This window comes from Lipophrys pholis (assembly GCF_963383615.2).
Source record: "Lipophrys pholis genome assembly, chromosome: 16".
In the NCBI taxonomy this organism is placed as follows: Eukaryota; Metazoa; Chordata; class Actinopteri; order Blenniiformes; family Blenniidae; genus Lipophrys; species Lipophrys pholis.
In genome coordinates, this window is record NC_137634.1 from 6,223,363 (window position 1) to 6,246,096 (window position 22,734).

The following is a 22,734-nucleotide window of genomic DNA, read 5'->3' on the forward strand; positions in this document are numbered from 1 at the left end:
TGTGCGCGGTGGCAAAATGTTTGATTTAGAAAATAAATGATTCCCGCCAGTGAGGAGAGCAGTGTTGGTCCAGAGTGAAAATACTAACAAGTTTGGATGTTGCAAGTCACTTGTTACTGAATTCGTGCAGTTTCCTTGTTGACTCCAGAAGAAAAGAGGACTTGAAGACTAATGACAAGATAGCAAAACAAAAGCAAAAAGCCCATCTAATCTGAAGGGTTCGTCGCTGGCAGACCGCTGTGGCGCTCCATCTCTGGTAATGAACTTGATCCCGGAGATCTGCTGATCAAATAATCTTGACTGCGGCCCTGGCACTCCAATTTGAGAGACCAGCCAACAGTGGAGGACGCAGCGTCCACAGCTGACACTTCCCTAATTTTTAATTTCTTTTTGTTTTTAAATGAAAAGCTGCCCACCAAGTTAGAATTTGTGGAGACTTAAGACGGGAGCCCTCCTGTTTGTCCTCGTTCTATTGGGGTGGGGTGGAGTTTTTACGCTGCCGAACGAGGAGTCCTGGAAGCGTTTGAGAAATGTGATAAAATGGACACGCAGACGAGGCTGAAGAGCAAAGTGTGTTAACTGGGGAATCCACAACAAACAAAGGCGCGCTGCTTCTAATAGGATGCATTCAACCAAGGAGGGCTGGCACACACACACACACACACACACACACACACACACACACACACACACACACACACACACACACACACACACACACACACACACACACACACAGAGCGGTGCTTTAATGACTTTAAGGGACGTTTGCCCAAGGGGAACCTAGAACCTCTGTCTCTGTTTGGGGGGACTTTTTGACTTTGGGACATGAGACTGTGGTTCAAAAACTTTTTTTTTTCCCATAACGTCTTCTAAAGCTTGCCACACACTGCGCCATTTTTAGCTGTCCCAAACGAAACACAATACAATTGTGCGAGAATTCCGGCGATATCTTTGGTCAACGCCGTTGTCTTGTGAACAGACACCCGAAACACAACGAAATCTTTGCATTTTCCCTTGAAAACTTTGTCTAATGGGGCCTTCGATCTCTGCAAATGTAGAACATGCAAACTCAACAAGGAAATCCTTGTCCTGGGAGCCAGGCTGGCTCTTCTGACTTTTAGGTGACAGCGCCTGAATCTTTTGTCACCATGTAAACAGACTCAAGTCTGTAAAACTTTATTTATACCTTGAGCTCACACTCATAAAAGATAAGCCTTGATGGGACAGTCAGTAAAATGGCACACTTCAGAGAGTCATTTCAGAATATTCAGTTCAAAAACACCCTTTGTGTCTCAGATGTCACAATATATCAGCATTTCTTGTTTCAAAACTCTAGAAATTGGATCAATTTCTCTCTGTAATCTGTAAATGTTAAGTTACGTGGTTTTCGAGCACCGCTGTCCTAGTAATAAATGCATTATTTACACAAAAGTACCCTCAATATGACCCATTTGCATGTTTGAAAACTTGCTTTATATGTAGAATATTTGCTCAAGCTCAGTATTTCTTCATGTCTTTATGATGTGTTCAAGTTAAATGCATCAGTTAGAGGAACTAACTAAGAGAAAAGATATTTTGCCACTGCAAAAGGGCGAAACACACCGAAGCTTCTCCCTCACACTTCAGCCCGGCACTTTAATGATGTAGTATTTGACTGTCATCAGCATATAGTGATCAGTTCAAAAGGAACAGATACCTGATATGGTCGCCTGCACAGCAGTTAAGTTGTTTAATGAGCAATTGCGTGTTGTTTAAATCTAAGAATAGGAATAACCTTAACATAAGCTCAGGCATCCACACTCACAGCTACATATTTAGCATTGAAGTGAAACTGAAGACTTAAATTGCTTCGGTGATATTAATTCTTTCTCCGTATGAAACAAAAATTTCTCAGGTGAGCTGAGAAGTCGTTTGTGATTAAATACGATTTTTAATGTAGCATTTCAATGAATGCATCAAAGTCCCAGACCTAATTTACAAGTAAATTGATAAGATGTACCTTTTTCACTTCCCCTTACCTTCCACTACACACACACACACACACACACACACACACACACACACACACACACACACACACACACACACACACACACACACACTGGTTTTCATATACCCTGTCAATGTTGCGTCAGACCTTTTCATCTTGTACAATCACAATTCTGTCTGGTCTGGATCCCCTGCTGTGCTCCAGCCTCTTCCCATTCCTGACCAGCGCACACACTCTTACCTATGTCCTCTCCCGGTATCCCACCTCGCTCCCCCCACCTCGCTCCCCCCACCTCGCTGTGGTGAAGGCTGAAGGTAATGGCTTCCATTTTTCCTTAATGCCAGTGGGTCAGGGAGCGATCTCGGGGCAGAGCTTCATTACAGCAGCCCAGCAGGACCCCGTGTCTCCAGTAGGGATTCATTATGTTGCCGCCCCACCCCATCCAACCATCACACGCGCTGTGCTGCATCCTCAACTCTTCATAACCCTTCCTATGTGCGGCTGGATAATGATCATGCAGGTTGGAGTGGTAGCTCGTGAATGCTTTGAGACAGCTGCATCCGCTCTTCTCAGGGTTTTCAGCTTGGTTGTCCTCCGGTTTGCCTCCGCCTCGAGTGAAACCGCTCTCAACTCTTCCATAAGGAAATGCAACTAAGCACAATTCATTTTGGAGGGTTTTTTTTCTTTTTTTTGTTAACAGCAGTGGACGGTGTCCAGAAATTTCACTCAGCAAGTCTTTTTTGCACACTGCCGAGTCCAGAGCCAGTATTGGATTGTACTTTTCACTGTACACCCACATTTCATTTCCACAGCCGGCGTACCACCTGCTGAACAGACAAAGCAAAGAGAATGGAAAGATTTTCTTTTTCTGAGCTTAGCCCATCCTACGCAACCGAGCATTTTTAGCATCCTAAACCTATCTAAAATTGTATAAATTGGCCTAAGTGGTATTGAAATCATATTTAAAGGAATTTAGATTGTTGTTGGGGTTTTTTTTTCTGCAAACCACACATCAAATCTATGTTTTGTGAGTGTGCCATCAAGCGTTTTCCCTCTGAATAAACAACAACGGAGAATTACGTACTGTAACACACGCAGATAGAGATCGAGATTCATGCACAGGCATGTCCATTTATCTTCACCTGCTCTGTGTAGAGACTCCACAAGCAACGCAGGAGGCACAAATTCAACACACACACGGGCTGATTAATGGCAGCTCATATATAGTGACTGCGCCCAGGTGCAGCGCTCCTGAGCTCCCTTTGTTTCCAGCCTCCTTGTGCACATCGCTCTCACACTGATCCGCTCTTCCTTTCCACGAGTCGCAATCAACACACCACCAAGGTGACACTTCTTACAAACTGTCGGTAGATGCAAAAAATAATTGACACAACTAAGGTGAATTCCTGTAGCAGGGCTTTTATTTTTCTGGTGCTCTACATTTTTTGCACTCAAGTGTCAGGGTCATGCATGCTCTTCTGAGTGAGCTGTGTAACCCCGGGATGTTGAAAGCCATTTAAAATACATTCTGCAATTTGAAAAATGTGCAGCAGTCAATTGGAAAATAAGCACCCTGTTCTTACCACCCCCCTCCCTCATGAATTCATGCATTTTGCACTTTTCATTATACCTGTGGTGTTTGGTGGGGGGTTGTGAGTTGTACAGTACAACCCATCAAGGAGCCGGTGCCGCCACCTTGTTTATGTGAAAGTGTGCGACGTGTTTATTCAGCGCGCTTCACTACATCTCGGCATCGTGGACGGTTTCAGCGACGGGAAGTGTAGAAGGGTGTTGGTGTTTAGAGCCAAGTAAATCTATTTTTAGCGACAATTTAATCACATTTCTTATTCATCCATCCATCTTCTATCGATACGTTACTCTGTGTGCCTCGCATAACTTGTCCCTCGCCGTTGGGAGCACCAAGCACAATAAAAGGGACATAAAAACGTGTAAAATAATATTTGGTCATACTGTGTTATGATTTTTGTTAAAGATTCGGTGAACCATTTCTGTAAAAATCACAAAGAAACTGTGAAAAATTGTCCAGTCAAAGCAGAAGGGATTTTGGTGAAAAGCTCAAAATGGAGGGGTTACTAGTCAGCAGCGAGCGACAGGCACACAAAGAAATTTCATCTGAGGTTTCAGGGGGCTGAAAACAGCATGTACAGGACACCAGTTGGTCACAGGGAAAACACAGTGAGACGAACACATAACCATGATTTTGGATTTTTATGTCTGTATGTTTGAAGAGTCAGACCTCAGAGAGATCCTATACATGTATAACATGACCTGCACACTCCACACAGCATGGCCCCGAGGCTGTCGGACACTGGGGACCACTGCATGGTTCTCTCAGTACATTATGGGGATTTCATTTACAATGAGCATGTTTAAACATGTTTTGTGTCTTTTTAGTGGTTGATTTTTTTTTTTCTGTCTTCAGGTCATTTGCAGTTGCTTTGTATTTTTATTATTGTCATTTTGGGAAAGTTAAGCTTATCTTTTATGTTTTCTTTGTTATCTATTCTGTCTTGAGGTTGTTTTGCCCGTCTTCGTATCTATTTTGTGTTTCTTTGGTGTTATTTTGTAGAATAATTATATCACAGTCATTTTGCAATTTAGTTTTTGTGCTGGTTTTCTATTTCTGTGTCAGTTTCATACGTCTTTGTGGTTGAATTGTGACTCTTTGTTATTGATTTTGCTTTCCCATATTGTCATTATATGTGTTTGTCCACATTTCATATCAGAATATTCAAGGTTCATTTAGCTTTTAATGATTATTTATACGACTATATAAATTAGTTGATTTTTTTCAGGAGAAAAATGGTATATAATTAGGAATTTTGCATTTGTACTTGTGCCGTATATCTCAGTCGTGAGTCGTTCCTTATTTTGTGTTCCTGTGTGAGGTCAAATGAAGTTGAAGCAGTAGAAAACATCAAAGCTTGTGCCGTATCCATCGTGGCATGTCCTGCTACACCTTCCTTTTCTAAAAACTAAAGCAAACAGATGTGAACTGTGGTGCCACGGCACAGCTGGATACGTGACGCTCCCACAAGCTCCGCCAGGTTGTTCTGGCTTTAGCAGCTGACATTTGCCGTTGGACCCGAGGCGTCTGCCGAACCCGGGAGACGTCCAGCTTGAGGAGTTGGTCTCGGGGGTTAAAGGCTGCCAAAACAATCACGGGGTGAATGTCAGACACACAGACGTCCTCATGGAGCTGAGCTCCAGGTTTTATCAGATAAGTCAGTGTTTCCTTGTGTGAAAAGCAACATTGTGGAGCTGATTAATGTCTTCAATCCAATCACTACTTCATCTTTTGCATTATTGTTATTTATTTGTCACACACGTGAGGCACTTCGTTAATACAGTCAGCGGGGAGCCGCGGTGGATTGAGTGGCAGACTTGGTTTTGGCTGTTCATTGACACAGGCACCGCGGGATGCCTCCATAACAGATAAGAAAGCCAAGGACGAGCAATTTGTCTGAGGTGTAAATTAATTTGCAATATAAAAACTAAGAAGAAAAAAATAGATGGCGATATGGAAATGGAAGTAATTAAGATGATAGATTGGATGCGGGGCGTGAGATTCATGTGTCATCGCCACGGAGCTCCCAGGACGGAGATTCACAGTCGTAAGTGAGAGTTCAGATGGCTCAGCATGCACTGGGAGCCCAGAGACACACTCTTCAAGCGCTCTCTGTAAAGATGCTGTCCAGTGAACTGGATGCTCTGGTGTGTATGTGTTGTGCAGTTCCGTCATTAACACTGTTAGTGAGATACTTTGTGTAAAACTCAGTAACAAAAGCTCGTTGTCTCTCTGAGGCACTTTGTTAGCTGTTTGCCGCCCTTCGTCTCCTCCTTTGTGGTTGTTGAAGGGAATTTGTGCCATTCTGACATGATTGCATCGCACAGTTGCTGCAAATGTGTTGGCTGCACATCCATAGTGCCAATCCTTTGTTCCTCCACATCCCAAATGGGCTCTATTGGATGGAGAGCCGGTGAATGTCGAGTCTGGTGGTTGGAGGTAGTCCACATGGTGAAAGTAGCCATCAGAATGTGGGCCGATTTTCACATACAGGGATGGACACGGTCAGTAACGACACACTGTGGAGTTCAAATGGTGCTCAGTTAGAGATGAACGGTCCAAGTTATCCTCCCTTCAATCACTCTAATCTTCAGCCAGTAGGCAAGATGGATCCATGCTGCCATGTTGTTTACACCCATTTGTAAGCCGACTATCTGAATGTGGCATGTGATTAGAGAAAGTTATCAAATGTGCCAAGTCTGTGTGAGCTGAAGCCTCTGTTTTCTGTTCTTAGCTAATAGTTGTTGCACCTTGTCAGGATTTCTGCTGTTGAAGCCAATCTCCTTCGAGACGAGATGTTTTATGCATTCAGAGATGATCTTCTGCTGATTTTGATTGTAATTTGAGTTACATTTGTGTTTCCATCATCCTCCGACCCCTGGCATCAACCAGGAGAACTCTCCGTCTTTGGACACTTTCTATTTTTCACATCATTTGCAGAAAACACTATTAAAATACTCCAATTCGCCACCAATTCTGTCACTTTCACAGTCACATGAATCACATTCTTTCTCATGTTTAACTCAAACTTGGTCAGCCTTGATCATGTCTGTATGTCTATCGTTGGATTACATCTACACATCCAGCCTTCTCCGTTTGACCCTAATATCACATCCAAAAAACACAGTAGTAAGTCTGAACATCGTAGAGTAGAGATGCACATGATTAGTCCTCTAAATGATTCGATGTCCGTCCCTCAGCCAGTCTTAATCAGAAATATTTGCAAATTAAATTAATTCAATTATGTGCGTGCAACAGGGATGTGTAACCTCAATCATTTAAAGGGCTGCAGGATTTTCCTTTTCACTTCTCGAGGGCCAAAGTATGACCGAACAGCTCTCCTTCAAGGACTTAAGAGAATTACAGCAGTTCATTTAATGAAATGGATTAGCTGTGTGTCTCTAATGTTAATCAACATGCATGTATTTAATATTTTATGCCGTGAAGTAAACTCAGTACTGCAGTTACTTGGAGCCATTTCCAGCGATGCCTGGTTCAGTTGTGTTTAAAATAAGCAAATGACAATCATTCAAAGGTGCGTTTAGTTGACAAATTTGTAGACAGACTTGAAGGGGTTGTTTTTCGATGTAGGGAAAAGGTGTACTCTTGGCAGGAAAGCTTATTTATAAAAATGTAAACTGGATTGTTTAACAAATATCTCAAATATTCATGTAACTACTTTTTTTTCTTGATCACAAATGATCTGAATTTAAACTACAAGATGTAAAATCCTTGTCCAAGTTAAAATTACAATTGACAGTAATGTAGACACTTGCATGGCCAGATGTGCCGCGGGTGAAAGACTCCATCCACCTCTGTCGCCCTGTGAATGCAGCAAACTGAGTGACTGTGATAAAGAGACCTATTACTGAGCTGTGATTGACCAGTACACAGGCAGGCCTGCTCACTCTAAAGATAGCAGAAGCTATTTTATTGCCCTGCTAATCTCATCCAAGCCCCCTTGTATTTTATTTCCTCATCGGCTTCCTCTGCCGCTTTCTTTGCTCCGTCACTCTTTTATCTGGATTTATACAGCGCTCAAGGTCAACAGGGTTTTTTTTGCCTTTATTGACAGTATTGGATCATTTCCACTAAAAATGGTTTGTTCTTCTTTTTAACAAGTTGCCTTCAGATGAATGTTGACAAGTAATTCTCATGTGGGTTCAAGCAGCTTTATAGACAATCCAAGCCTGAACCCTTGGTCTGTCACTGTGGTGACCGACAGCTCAGCTTGGAACTTGAAATGACCCATTAATGATCATTTCAGTTAAAAAAATAGCAGATATCATCCCTTACGTTCCCTCTGTCACTTTTGCTGCCTCCCTGAGCCTCCTCTCCTTTTATTCTTTCAATAAAACTGGGGTCTACTTTACAATCAAAGCAGCACTGAAGCACTAAACCTATTAGCAATTAGCAGCCCATCCACCAAAGCACTTCACCTTGTCTTTCAAAACTTTATTTTCATTCTGTCCCTACCCTCCTCTTTCTCTCTGATCCTGATTCCTTCTCAGAGACATTTATTGGAGAGTTGTGGTTTTTTTTTGTTGTTTTTTTTACATGCCGCCCTGTGCCTGATCACCTCAAGCCAAACATTGTGAGATATGTAGGTAGTCGGAGGAACGTCATTAGCATAATTTCCCAGAGGCGCACTGAGCTTAATTATCAACATGGCTGTGTGCAGGCTAGAGCACAGCTCATCACATTAGGATGGAGTCCCTGCTGTTTATGCCCACGCTCCGCCGGGTCCCGGCTGACTACCTGGAGATTCATTGCTGGCACAGTTCAACTTCCAACAACTCGGAAACTTTCATCTTCCACGCTACGATTCCTTACCTGGAGCACACCGAGGGGTCAAAATAATAGAGGAAATTCCATACACGTTTAGATATGTATGTGCCGACAGTGCGGTAGACCATCTGCTGTCGCCTTCATACATGGCTGTAGGTAATTTCGGCTCATTGGCTTTTTAACGCTACAGTGGTGTCACTTTTTTGTGTTTCAGTTTTAGCTGTTTGCTGTTACGCGGTTCGCTTTTGTTGTACTTAATTTGGGGGATCAGGCTGGATTGTTTGGTACTGAGGGAGCAAAGAGATTCTTTCTCTAACAGACTTTGAGAAGCAAATGCTTTACTACAACACCCATCATCGAGTGTGTCAATGGTCAAAGGTTTCACGTTTACACGGAAACTTTTTGAAAACAATGTGATAGAGTTAGCATTTTCGGCCACTAGTGGGTGCTGTTGTTTGTTTTTGTATTGAAACCACACACACACACACACACATATGTGTGCAGAGAACAATATGCTATAAACACTAACAATGGGAGTACGCAAACATTCGTATGGACAGACGACGAAGTTGGATAGATATTCCAGGTGACCGTCAACTACAAAGTCCCAGGAGCATATGGACGGAGGCAAACATTGTTGTAATTGTCCGTCGACTCGCGCATTCACAACTATCTACATGCACAGTGGCAGCACTTCAACCATCTACACGGAGACTAAGCCATTTTCAAAAAGTTGCATTTTCAGTGGCTCTGAGCACCGTTGTCGGGAATTTGTTTTACGTTTTCTCTCGAAAATGTTTTTGTGTTAACAGGGCCTCAATTGTTTTACTCACCGACAGCTTGATTCTGAAGCAAAATAAAAACACAAAACAAAAACACACAGTATATAGCGATGTCTTATGATAGAGTGCTCCTCTAATTTCTCTGTGTGCATCTAAACAGGAAGTTGAGAGAATAACACATGTGCTCACTGTGTGTGAGAGAGAGAAAAGAAATTATCCATCTCCATCTCCATTTGGCTGTAGATGGGGGGGGGGGGTGGAAATACAGCTCGAGTGCGGCAGGTTGAAAAGGCAATTTCCTCGAGACAGACCTACTACTGTTGTGCCACTTCCCTGTTTCACTTCCATTGTCAAACAAACATCGATTTCCTGAAAGTACTGACTAAATATTACAATCTGAATTCATATATTTGTACATGAAGACATAGGCATGATTGTATGTGCCTTCATATACAATCAAATGCTTGATATGTGGGTCGCAGTCTGTGTTTACGGCCCCGGGCTGTTGCTGTAAATCAGCCCTCATTTATTATTATGTACATGGGACTAGACAGATCAGCTAACCTGTTCTATTCATGGAAAATGCTTGCTTATGGAAGTAATGAGAAGACGGTTCAGCAGTATAGAAGAACAACAGATCTAATGCTTTACGTTAGGGTTGCAACTGTAGTTAAGCAATATTTCTTAGCTTTATTTTTTTTTCTTTACCCCACTGCCACTGTGTTCCATCATTGACAAATGCATCCAACAGCACAAATAAATGAGCATCTTTCTGGCAAATCAAGATTTACAAGCCACATTCTCTTGTTTTTTCAACCTCACCTGGAGGCAGGCGGGCGGTGAGGGCGAAGAAAAATGCACGTTTTCTCTCCTGATATCTCCGCCATGCCAGGTAATGTGGCATCAGACGGGCAGGGCAGTTATGTAAGGCCACAGTCTAATGTGTGCTGCTCTTTCATGTGTCTTTGAAGTGAATACCAGCAGCAGATAATGTCCCTGTTTGGACCGCGGCCAGATAAGAACTTTCCTCTCACGACTTTTTGCAGTGGGAGCCGGTGACACCGAGAACACACACCCAAGACTCGAAGGGCCTCTGGGTGTCTGCGCCTCTTCTTCTAATGCATTTGTATTTACACGTCTGACTGCTCCCATCCCTGGTGGAGCTGGTGGTCTCCACCCGACCGCCTCTCTGGCGTGTAGGTCAGCAGAGATAAGGAGGACATTAGTCTATTCCAATATATTCCGCTCCTCCCTTGCAGGGCTTGAATCTGTATTGTATAATCTGACTACTCTCATTTTTCAATGCCAGCTTCTTCCCCGCGCTCACTTCTCACCATGAAACACTTTTCAGTGCTCGGAAGAGGATCAAACAAAGACAGCATGTTAGTGAACTAAGACATTGTTTGAGTGTAAATCTTCCCTCTGATCTTTCACAAAATTCTCCAATATTTACTCAGTGATTCACTCTGCCTCGGCACAAGGCTCCCAATCACCAGGTTTCCCTTCTTGGTCGTCTTCTACAGCAGGCGGGCGTCTCTCAGTCTGTGCCTCTGTGACAATAATCACTGCACTTAATATATTGTCTTCTATGTAACAATTTGCCAGAAGGAGGCAAACAGAGCTGTGGCACCACAGCGGGAGAGCCACCCACTTTCTCCTGGCTTATCCGGCCCTTCCCCCTGCTAACTCAGTTATGACAGTCGGCACAGGTGGCAATTGAGTTTGAGCCAAAGCAGAGGCCTTGCTGTCGAAAATGAAAAGGACTTTGAAGGTGACGGAACTGAATTTTTATTAGCAGCATCTTGAGAAGAATAAAAGTGAGAAGCACTACATTAGACGCAGGGTGAATGGAGGTCTGCGACTGTAGCATATTGGATTTCTGACATTTTCTGACAATGGTAGTTTTCAGATTTCTGACAGATGAAGTCAGGCATTCACTGAGTAATATGGCACATGAGTAATCCCAAGATTGTCTCGGTTTGTGTAATAAACTAAGCCAGTGATTTCTGTGTTAGAGATCTCTGATGAAACTGATTCAGTGTCACGCTTCAATGCGAGGTTATAACACACCTACCTGCCCCGCAATCCCATTCAATCCCCAGCCCCCTACCCCCCTGCCCCCACCACCACCACCACCACTCACACACACCCTGTGACTCCGCTCCACGATCTCCAGGAGCAGCTTTCCATTTCTCGCTGCACCACTGAGAAAGAGATTCAAGGTTAATTTAGTTCATTTAGTTGGTAAAAGCTGTGCCAAGTCTTTGTGTGGTGCTACAATGAATTCTGATCTGTTTTATTTAATTTTGCGAGCTTGTCTGTGCTGCATTTGCAGCAGATGCGCACAAGCACACACACATACAAACACACACACAAAAACTTGATACTGAAAGAAAGAGGCGAGCACATCAAGGTATTTTCTATTCATTAGCCTACACAAAGGCTTCTGTAGCCTTGCGGCTACCTGTGAAAACAGGCCAAAGCTGATGAACAATGAAATCTTGTGCTCTTGGATGCTTCTGGCTGCTTTGGCTTTCCAAATCGATATTTTACTCCCTCGGTCTGAAGTCTGCTTGCACTTCAAAACTAATGAAGTGTGCATTCAAACCAGTTGGCAGTCATGGGAAATACAATACAGAAACTAATCCGAGGGCGCTTCTCTATCGTAACACAAGGCACAAACAAGTATTTTAAAAGGATGCAAAGAAACATTAAGAAAGGAGAGGAAATCTAGGATTCTCCAAGTATTGCAGATTGACTGTTGGTTCTAAGTGAGTTTCAGCCTCACAAAACAAAATCTGACAGTAATGCCGTCGGCTCTGAACGGGACTGTATGGACTGCAATGAAACTGGGACGCATTAGTTATGTAGCTAAGCCGAGGCCTCTCCATTATTCACTGTCTCATCATCGCTGGGCTACCAATGCTCGCGTACTCAGCGGCGCTGGTCTGATTGGGTCTGACACGCTCACTCCACACCTCTTCACTTTTATCCCTCTCTGTGGACATGGATCTGGCCAAGCTAGACTTTCCACCACGTCTTCAGCTCCACGTTAGTAAACTGCTACTTGAGTCCGTTAGGGAGTGAGTGATGGAGGAGCTGCCTGTCAGCTCCTGCGTTCAGCTCTTTAACACACATGCGCTTGTTTTTATATTAGGCCTATCAGATTTGCAGTGACGTTATCGCGTCTGCGTTCCTCAGCATTAATAGTAAGGAGTTGTTTGAATTCCCGGCTTTGATGTTCTTTCAGCGGCTCTTTCAAATCGTCACCCGGTGACTAACTCGTGGTCATTTCTTTGTTGTCGCAGTTCAGGGGTATTCAGTTTGCTCTGTTATGGTTTTGTTCTTGATGGGAAAGCAGCGAACATGTCCAGGCGACAGTGTCCCGACATGATATCATGGTGTCGGCCTCTTTCATCTCGACTGCTGTCTGCCCCGCAGTAGAAACAAGACTGCTGTTTTGTGACTAATAATTGAAGGTTTCCCGCACTGGTGTATATCTCTGCATCAACTTGTCCGTGCAATCAATCGGTCTTGTCAGACTATTATGTTTTTGGGGACTTTTTTCAGGGGAAAAACCTCGCCGGAGAATTTTCCCGCAGGACTGAAAAAGAAAATCTGTGCCTATTTTTTGACTGTATGTCACTTAAGTACTGTTTTCTCCACCACAGCATGTCACAACCTGAACAAAAATGGAGGAACATGCTGTCACAACATTGTGTTTTGTAGTCCGACCCAACTTCCTACAGCTTTTCTGGGTGGATCCCAAACCAACAACATCCCAGAGATACTGTATGAAGTCCTGGACTGACTCTGGGGTTCTCGTCCCAGTCCCAGATCGGAGAAGTCTAATGGACGCTGAATGGATTTTGTAATTGAAGTTGAAAAAAAAATGGCTTGCCTATATGCCCATGTTTAATTGGCTGGAGTGTTTCACCAATCACTGCAGGCCACCTCGATATGAGACGGATTCACCATTACAAGCAAAATAAAGTAAGTAAATAATGCAATGATGACAAAAAAATGTGTCTAAAAATCAATAGAAAAAAAGAACTGGTGTGATGAAATATCTTCACCATCAAACTAAAGATTACAATATTTTTTATTTGCAGTCAGAACAGAGAAGAAAGAAAAAGTGGATTAAAAAGTCTCCATATTCCCTCTTTATTGAGGCATTGATCAATTTCATCCATTCTCAGAGCTCCTCGAAAGTCGTGGTTTGAAAACCACTCGCTGTCAGACTGCCAAAGCACTCCTAATGTAAAGGACTGAATTGCTTTGCAGTAGAAAAAAAAAAAGTGGCATTTTTATTCCACTCATTATTCTTGCTTGTCAAAAATCGTGTCCTTACTTTGCCCCCGATGCAACTGGGCTGCCAACAGTGTGATCCAAGATTCTGGTGAGCGGTAAAGACGAGTGTGTATAAACCCCGGGGCTTTTACAGACAGGTCGGCTGCGCTCGCTTGTTTCCAAGTTACAAACTTGCGCCCTCAGCCGGCACCGACTTCGGGGATGTCATTTGAGGCTTCTTCGCACGACTCAAAAGGCCGAATAAGTGAACAGACTTTAACGACTTCACTTTAGGACATGTGGAAGTGATTTATTCCAGTTTGATGTCCATGGGATCTGAAGAATAACATTCATCATTTATTTTGAAGCTTCACATCTGACGCAGATTTTAAAGTTGTGTCTGTCATTAAAGATTGAGAAATCCAATCAGTTTGGCTAATCCACCTTCAATGAACCGTCGTGGTCTGATAATAGATAAAGTCCGATTTGCTGTTCTTCTGTTCTGTTCAGTCCTGTCGGGATGTCGACTCCTGTATGGATTGTTTCAGGCTTGAGTCACGCCGTTGTCCGTGTACCCATTTTAGCTTCGTGTCCAAGTCGGCCATAACTTCAGTGTAGTTTGAAAGTGGCCTCGGGCTACAAAAAACACTGGTCTCAGCCTTTGTGTTTCTTCACCAAAAGCCAAGTATAGTTTGATAAAGAAGGTCATTAAAGTGTCATTAGGCCGCCAGCTCTGAGGCATTGGTCCTCTGTAGATAAAGCGTGGGGCAACACAGAGCCGCGAGGGCACAATACAGAGCTGCCATAATCAAAGCTGAGAGGAAATCCCTCAGTGAACTCCACAGAGAGATACTAAAGTAGGTTAGACAAACCACACTCAGGAGATACCTCTTAGTGTTCTCTGTCTTTATTCCCCGTCTTTCTGCTGCCTTCTACCTAACAGTCTTGCCCAAAGCCCTCGGCGAGGACCGAGGGCATCACTGAAAGCTTCCTACCTCCCCGTCCTCGTCAAATGCAACTGTTCACTGCCCACGCGCGCCATCGATTCAATACTCAGCTTTTATATTGTACTTCTGGCATGTTTCTCTCTGACCATGAAGCCGCTGGCCTTGAAAGCAGAAATCTCTGACATCTCCTGAAATCAATAGAACGTAATAAAAGATATGTTTGTGGTGTTTTCTGGAGAGCTCTGCTCGGTATCGCAGGTACAGGATCTTCCAGTATCCCCAGCTCTCCAAAGCTAAAGCAAGCATGACAGACACCTGGAATTGTAATGGAAATCCGGCCTGCCCTCGGAATGACTAAGAGCAGCAATGATAGCCGGTAGCACAGTCGATAACTGCTTGGCAGCGCGGGCTGGGAGTCTTGACTCAATTTGTAAAAGTGAGCTGCTCTCCGGCTGCATGGGTGCTGAGTGCAGAGGCTGAGAAAGCTGATCACAGAAGTTGTTTTTTTATTTTATTTATTTTTCTAAAAGCACTGCAGTATAGAGAAATAAGTGGATTTAATGTAGGAGGAATCATTGCGCATTAGACGCTGCTGTCATTTACGGGTCATACGTGCTTTTGTTTTTCAATACATTAAAGGCTCCGTTCCAACACCGCTGCTCTTATAAAGCTATCTGGATCCTGATTTATACGCGAAACAAAAGGTAGAGAATTAAAGCCACAGTGCAAATGGAAGCACTTCAACACTGATGAAGTGTCTAAATGACACACTTGACTCTGAGGCCGACTGTTTCTGCAAAATCTCTACTGCCACCAAGTGTCTCTCGGCTGGCACAACACTAAAATGCACACGTTAGATGGTGATTCGCTCAAATGACGAGTTCCTCGATGCCGCTGGAACCCACATGAATATCTCAGCTCAACTTTCTTTATGAAGCCCTTTAAACGCATATACGGTGACGATACAAGAGAACGAGAGTCAGCCTGTCTGATTTCTTCAGTTTATTCCAGTTTCAGGACAGTGACTGAAAAAGGTCACCTTACATCTTCCTCTTTGACTTTGGTACGACTAACAATAACTGATCCGTTGACCTAAGAAAGGGGAAAGAAATATAAAACTGGAGCAGGTCGGTGAGACGCTGTGGTGAAAGACATTTGAGAATCAATAGATAAGTTGTAAAGAAAATATCATTCCCCCTTAAAAAAAAAAAGTGGATCAATAAATTCAGACTCAAATTGGGTTAAAGTGCCTAATAATCACCTACATCCAGTTGTCATACGGTTAATATCTCATTTTCTTATCGCATCACTAACTAATACTAAATGATCAAACTTTATGAATTATAAATAATACTATTTCTAGGATGCGAAGAGAAGCCACATTATGGACCATGCAAATGTCTGACTCTCTAACCTCTCGGCCGCCACTGCCCCCTAAAGGAACGTTCCCATACCGGGAGTCGAACCCGGGCCGCCTGGGTGAAAACCAGGAATCCTGACCGCTAGACCATATGGGAGTTCTACAGAAAAAGGCCTTGAACTGGGAATATCCTCACCAAGAGGCAGTAACACTTACACCTACCCCGCGCTGAAACCAGCAATTATCATTATTGTCCTCAATAAATGGAATGTTTATTATCGTCCCGTGCCGTTCCTTTTTGCTCGTTTTTTTTTTCCTGCAATGTTGAAATGAACGATACTCCGTCTCACTTCCTCTGTCCTGTATCTCCTCTGCAGTGTTCATCATGGCCGCCGGATTGCTGGTCTACCCATTCGGCCTGAACTCGTCACTGGTCCGATCCTTCTGCGGCGACTCGGACATCTACTACGCCGGCGAGTGTCAGATCGGCTGGGGCTACATGCTGGCCATCGTTGGAGTCATGCTCACCGTCTTCTTGCCCTTTTTTGCCAAATATGCACCGAAGGAGCAACTGTCCCCGACCCCTCTGCCCACACTCTTATAGTTATTCCTGCTCCTCCTCCTCCTCCTCCTCCTCCTCCTCCTCCTCCTCCTCCTCCTCCTCGCCCTCCTCGCCCTCCCTTCTCTCCTGCCCACTCCCACTAACCAGGGCTGGACGCCATGAAAAGACACCTGCATCTTGTTTTTTAAAAAGGTGACGCTACTGGTGGAAGCTGAAGCAGACGCTACAACAACCGACACCGTCTTCCTGCATCCATCATGTGCTTCATTCATCCGAATGCGGTTGGTTTAAATCGGAAGGAAAAATAAATCAATTACCTTTGGCTATAATTTCACCTTTGAAACTGTTTCATGGCTTTCCCACAGGCCTGTTTTCTTTTATGTCTGTTTTGGAAATGATTTTGTGAAAGTTACCGTCAACAAGGCCAATGCTCACTAAAAGTGTTTTGTGGAAGTCGGGTGTGAGAAACATTCCAAAAAGGAGCGGAATCTGTCTGAGGAAGCACGACGACGTGTTGCTTTGTGACTCGTGCAATCAGTAACGTTGCAGTCAAAGGTTGTTGTTTCTTTTTAACGGAGAACCCCGAAAACTTCCCAGATCAAGGCCCGTGTGTCTGAACTGTGTTATGAAGAGATGTTTGGACTGTAAATATGAGTGTGGACGTACCGGAGCCGATGAGGAGCTTTGAAAGGGACAAAACTGTTGGAGAGGTTTGTTTTCGTCAGACTTTCCTGAGTCCTGTGACCAGGCAGCGAACCAGCGGGGGGAAAGAAGACGTCCCAGATTTGGAGGGGAGTGTGTTCGGTCAACTGTCACTAAAGGAAAGAGACCATCGGACCTGCCGAGAGAGGGAACCGAAATCCCCTTGGACGGGTTTAAAAAAGAAATGTGATTTGGAATCTGCATCCTTTTTCTTTTTTTTTTGGGTCAACTTTCCCCCCCCTCCGTCCAGATTTGTTATCAGTGTAATGTAACCCGCTTGTTTTCTTTTCCTGTCTAACAACACACAATACTAAACACTCTAATTCAGGATAAAATGATTGCAGAAGGCAGGGAGACGTTGGGGATTCAGTCCAGACCGCATGACGCGACGAGGCTTTGTTAACAGTGGAACAATTGATCCAGATTTTAAACGTGATCTGACCAACTTGTGCCTTTGAACATAACCAAGACAAGTGTTTAATACAACGATCAGGTAATCATCTTTTTCTGCTGAAAAACTGTGGATCCTGTTGTGTGATATGTTGTTTTGTTTTTTTTCTTCTAGTTTTTCCTTTCAGCGGTAAAGTGTTTCTCCTGTACTCGATGCAGTATGTGATCTCATTAACTTGAAGAAATGTTCTGGAGGAGAGAAAAAAAAAAAAAAGAAATCCTTGGAGATAATGGAAGAGAAAAGGGGGATTAAAGAAAAAGAAAAAGAAAAAAAAGAGGAACGTAATGTACTTGTGTTCAATTATGCCCCGAGACATTTTTGCCAATTATAGAGAAGAGGTAAATCACATGAATTGCTGTATTAAAAGGTTGCGACACGCAGCTAACAGATTAATTCCTGGCATCCTCGTCCTGTGTGATTTATGAATGTGAGTGGCAGAGGAGCGGGCCGTACAAAACTCAACCTCGCCTTTGGTTATCACTGCTGAGCTGACACATTATCCACATTAGGTGTAAAACGTAGCTTCAAAGAAACCGCTCCCGGAGTACGGCTAATGTGCTGGTTGTGTTTTCCATCAACCCATTTCTGGCTGGCACCGTTCCTGTCATGTTCCAAGGACAAAAATGTCTCCACTTACCGTCCCCGTTACACTGCCAACTCCATCCAGCCCGACTCCCCGTTTTCCAGTGGCTGTTTTACGTGCGTATTGGTGTTTTGATAATGAGTTGGGAGTTTTTTGCCGATGGTTTGAAATCTCAAGAATCCCCATGTTTGGGTTCCCGTGATGACTTTGAAGAAAGTTTATTGTGATTATGTTGCCATGCTTGGGGTGGGGAACAGAGAGAAGTGTTGGTATTGTATTGGACCTTATACTGTGCTTGACTGTGTGGGGATGAGTAGCGCTACTGGCTACACTGGACTCCTTCATTCGATCTGTTGAACCATCGTGTGTGAAGTCTCGGCACTGGTGAAACTGTTTTGGTAGAGTAGAGTTCTTGTTTTGTTTTTTTGTTTTTTTCCCCATTGTGATGTTTGACTGTAAATAAACTAACCGTCCTTGATATCACATGTTATTCCTAACTGATCCCCCTTTTTTCAAAGATATATTTTTCAGATATTACCTCATCGTGTTTGCTTTACCTGAAATAACCTTCAAAATGATGTTTGCTGTTCTGTGAATTTTCTTTGTAATAAAAAATATTTCATGACTTGCGGTGTACTTTTCAATCCGTTTTATTTTTGTTTGTATTTTATACATTTGCTTAGTAACTCATACAGGAAAAGGAACTTTGGAAGTGAATACAAATGGACACAGCGCACTCTACAGGCCAAAATCTGTCCTAACAACTAAAACAGTTTTAGAATTAGATCAAACAGCACTGAACTGTTGCTTTAACTTCATCCCATCAAACTGAACGATTCCCTCCTGGTTTTACCTCCTGATGCTCAGACCTCACTGAAAGACTTGACCAGCGCCCTCATTTCAGCGTCACAGGCTTTGACGGCTTCCAGAGCGTTCCTCAGCTCTGACGGCAGGCCGGGCCGGACGGACACGCACACCAGCACGTCTCTGCTGCGGTCGTAGTTCCCCACGCAGCGATGGACCTGACCACGGATGAGGCGCTGCAACACCCGCTCCTGACGAAACAAAATGCAGGAATGAAGTCAAACTGCAGCGCTTATTTCATTACGTCCAGCCCAGTCCTAAATTCTGCTACAGGGCGCTGGAGCTGACCTCAGATATCTGTGATCCAAGGCCGGGAACAGTCACACACACTCACAAAAGTAAGTAGACTCTAAGAAGTGAAATCAAATCATGATCCTAAGGAAGAAAGATGAAGAACTACTCATGGTCAGGAGTGTTACAGTCGGGGCAATTGTTATGTAGGATCCTGGCATTTACGGTAAACTAAGGCAATGTTGAACAAACTATTTCATACGAATGGGTAGGGGAGTTTGTTTGTTAGCGGTTTTATCTCCTGTGTCACCCTCACAATGTGTCATAGAGTCTCTGACCCTGGAGGGCCACCGTCCTGCATGGCTCCCAGCTGACACACATCTGGATGTGATAAGGACTCGAATATCAGAGTCATTATACAGTTGACCAGTGAAATTATACATGAAATATATGCTTACGAGAACAATGTAGTTGTTGGACTATTAAAACATGTTGACGCTGCTGTCACACAGTTTTCAAATACCATGGAAAGTTTTCTAAACTACCTCGCCTTTCTGGGTCTCTCAGCTGATAGGAGTGGATCATCTGCATCTAAAATTTTACTTCTGAATATTCTAATGTTGATACTTTCTTCCTGAACTCACATTTTCATAAAAGACACACTGCACGACGTCCTTCCCATCCCTCATGAGGAAGCTCTTGGCTCCATAGCGACCCAGTGTGACCGCAGAGTCCAGAGTGGCTGAGGGAGAAGCAGAGGCCACCAGATTAAAGAGAGAAAACGGTTAAATAACCACGTGCATGCACTCAAACTATTAGGACTATCCCTGCTGTAATGCAACAACCACTGGAACTGGGTCTAATTGTTGCCAAAAAAATAATACTGAAAGAATGGAAGTCCCCCATTCCTCCTTCGTTCCAGCTGTGGGTCACTGACATGTTGTATCTAATACAAATGGAAAGACTTCGTCATGGCTCCATGAACACTTTTGCCCACTTTTGGAATCCATTTCTTTCTCATTTTGAAAAGATCAAGATACAGTCGCTGCTGACTGGACTCCTTTTCTTTTTCTCTGCATCCCTTCTGTTATATTCTTGTGTATACTCATTTGGTAACAATTTATGCATCTGAGCCATGTTTTTTTGTACTGTATTGTCTTGAAAAAAAAATGTAAAATGAAAATAAAATATTGAAAAAAAAAAAAATAACCACGTGCAAACAACAAATGAGCTCACCAAATATTTCAAATAAGTACGGCACTCTGTCTCTAAACTTGCTCCAGTGTCTCATGCCCTCGATCACAGCAGTCAGGATCCTCAGTGAGTTCTCCACTGCCGGCTTCATGGGTGATTTCCCCTATTGAAGGTAAGTAGAAGAAGGTCGCACAGATCACTGATTAAACTTCCAGCTATTTGTGATACATTTATGTGTTATTGCAGACTGTCCAGAAATCTACCCGAGACTGAGTTGGCTTCGCAGCCTGGGATTGGCTTGAACTCATTTTCCTCTCCAGGGACAAGCCCAGGGGCTCAAAGCTGTTGGTGAACTTCCAGGAGTTGTTCTGGGGCTGTGCAGTGGGAGCTGAGGGTTTCCTGGGTGGTGGGACAGCAGCAGCAGCAGCAGCAGCAGCAGCAGCAGCGGCGGCGGTGGCGGCAGGAGGAGGAGGAGCTGGAGATCTCCGCTGGCTGTGAGCTGAAAGCTGACCCTTCTGAGAGAGGCCTGCGTGGGGGGGCAGCTTGCTTGGGGCACTTTGTGGATATTTGTTCGGTTTGAAATTAAAGCTGGAGCTCAAGTCCTGTTGTCTGACTGGGTTACTGGAGCTGGAATTTAAATACAGCACTTTTAAAAAAAAAATATTTGCAGCTTTTAAAGCATAAAAACTAGCATATGACCATGACCTTCGACCTTTTGTTTCCAGCGGTGTACGGATGTGGCATCAATCCATATGCTCTTGCTGCAGGAGCAGGTCCCGGAGCAGGCCTGGTGCTGCCGTACTGCTGGGATGGAGAGGACTCAGGGGGGCTCTGCTTGTTCCACTGCTTGTTCCACTGGAGGGGTTGAAGACCGCCAGCAGACGGACCAGAGGCCTGGTGACACCCGCCTGAACAGAAACAGGTCAATCCTCAACTCTATCCTATCTGTCTGTAGTTTTAAACAATGTTATCTCATACAAATTCTTTTTTTTTTTAATGCAGTTTATGTCTCAAACCCTTTGTGATACAGTGGCGTCTACTGCCATCTAGCGACAGAAAACAGTACAAGCTTGAGGACCGGCTGCTTCACCCGGTTTACTGTGAGATGTGGCTGAGCTGGAGCTCCCCGTGAATTCAGTGTGGGAGAAGAATTCATTCTCAGAGGGAGCGGACGTCAGAGGAATCCTGTTTCGTTTCTTCTGGTTGAAGAGCGGCACAGAGAGCCAGTCTGACGGCGACAGCAGAGGAAACACAGAATTAACACATTTTCTGGAGACCAGATCTTATTTAAAGTATCAGGTGGGAATGGATCAGGGGAGATCTGCCAACATTTAGAGGAAGCATAGTGAATTAAAAAAAAAAAAAAAAAAAAAGCACTGTTTATCATCAGTTTTTTGTCATGAGCTCCATCATCAAGTATTAAAAAAAGGTATATTCACTCCACTGTTGAATATTACAAAACTTTGGTCAATTTGAATCTTGACCCTATTTATGTTTTATTCTTCACAAGCCATTAACATCAATGATGTACCTGAAAAATATGAGTACATACAATCATTTCTCTCCCAATTTTAACAATCAAAACACAGTAAAACGCTTGAGACTTATTATCTGACACATCTGAAATAAAAAATTTAACTGTGACCTCAAATTTATATATTTTGATTACTCTGATTAATATTTTTTTTGGCAGCAAATCGGTAATAAATCGGTAAATCCACACAAAAGGTTAAATAGAAGATGTTTACCAACCTGTAGTTGGTCTCTGAGGCTGGTTTTCTTGCCTCCGCATCTCTGTGGATTCTTTAACTAACTGGTGGATCTCTTCAGCGGTTGATTCTGAAAAGGAGGAATAAAGTTACGCATTAACTGACTGGCAAAAATAAGTAAATTAAAGTTTTACTTCCGTAGCTTCTCATTTTAACTTTTATCGTAAACGTTAGCCTAAAGGTTAGCATTAAGCTAACAGCTCTGAAACACAGACCACAGCTAAGATTGTTTCGCTTTAACAAATATTTAAACGATGTATTTGAACACTAAACATCGATTACTGGCTACTTCTGTTGACATAAGTGAATTAAAATGATGATAAATTAAAGACGTTCGGCACCTTGATAAGCGGCGCCGCTCAGGTCGTAGCAATGTTGCCTTCACGGTCCGAATCACAGCTCGGAAATTCAAATACTTCAAAAAAAAAAAATAATAATAAAAAAAAAAAAAAAAATATATATATATATATATATATATATATATATATATATATAAACAATAAAGTAATGCAATTAAGAATATTGAGCAGTTATGATAAATATTAAAGAAAGGCGTAAAAAATAGAATAAAGTAAAAACTTAATAGAATGTAATAAAATAGGTCAAATCTATTGTTTAATGGAAAGACTG

At 43.2% G+C, this 22,734-nt stretch overlaps 2 protein-coding genes across 2 annotated transcripts in view; one reads left to right on the forward strand and one right to left on the reverse strand.

Annotated features, from left to right (window-relative positions):
* lhfpl7 (LHFPL tetraspan subfamily member 7) overlaps positions 1-17,713 on the forward strand; it is a 125,987-nt gene extending 108,274 nt beyond the window's left edge. Inside the window, exon 3 of the mRNA XM_080482532.1 lies at positions 16,126-17,713. Coding sequence (XP_080338658.1) covers positions 16,126-16,352 — 227 coding nt within the window. The 3' untranslated portion in view covers positions 16,353-17,713. The remainder of the gene's footprint in view (positions 1-16,125) is intronic.
* Positions 17,714-18,687: 974 nt separating this feature from the next.
* spata22 (spermatogenesis associated 22) lies at positions 18,688-22,484 on the reverse strand. The gene is made up of 8 exons (XM_080482533.1): positions 22,446-22,484; positions 22,088-22,174; positions 21,426-21,563; positions 21,048-21,243; positions 20,599-20,962; positions 20,378-20,498; positions 19,786-19,883; positions 18,688-19,101 (listed from the first exon to the last, which is right to left on the reverse strand). The coding sequence occupies exons 2-8, from the start codon at positions 22,125-22,127 to the stop codon at positions 18,910-18,912; spliced, it is 1,149 nt and encodes a 382-aa protein (XP_080338659.1). The 5' UTR covers positions 22,128-22,174; positions 22,446-22,484; the 3' UTR covers positions 18,688-18,909.
* Between the last annotated feature and the right edge of the window lie 250 nt (positions 22,485-22,734).

Coding starts and splice junctions, on each gene's coding strand:
- spata22 (XM_080482533.1), bottom strand. CDS start 22,127: ATGCGGAGGCAAGAAAACCAGCCTCAGAGACCAACTACAG. Junction 19,884..20,377: donor GTACTTATTTGAAATATTTG/GTGAGCTCATTT, acceptor CTTCTCCCTCAG/CCACTCTGGACTCTGCGGTC. Junction 19,102..19,785: donor AGTGTGTCTTTTATGAAAAT/GTGAGTTCAGGA, acceptor TTGTTTCGTCAG/GAGCGGGTGTTGCAGCGCCT.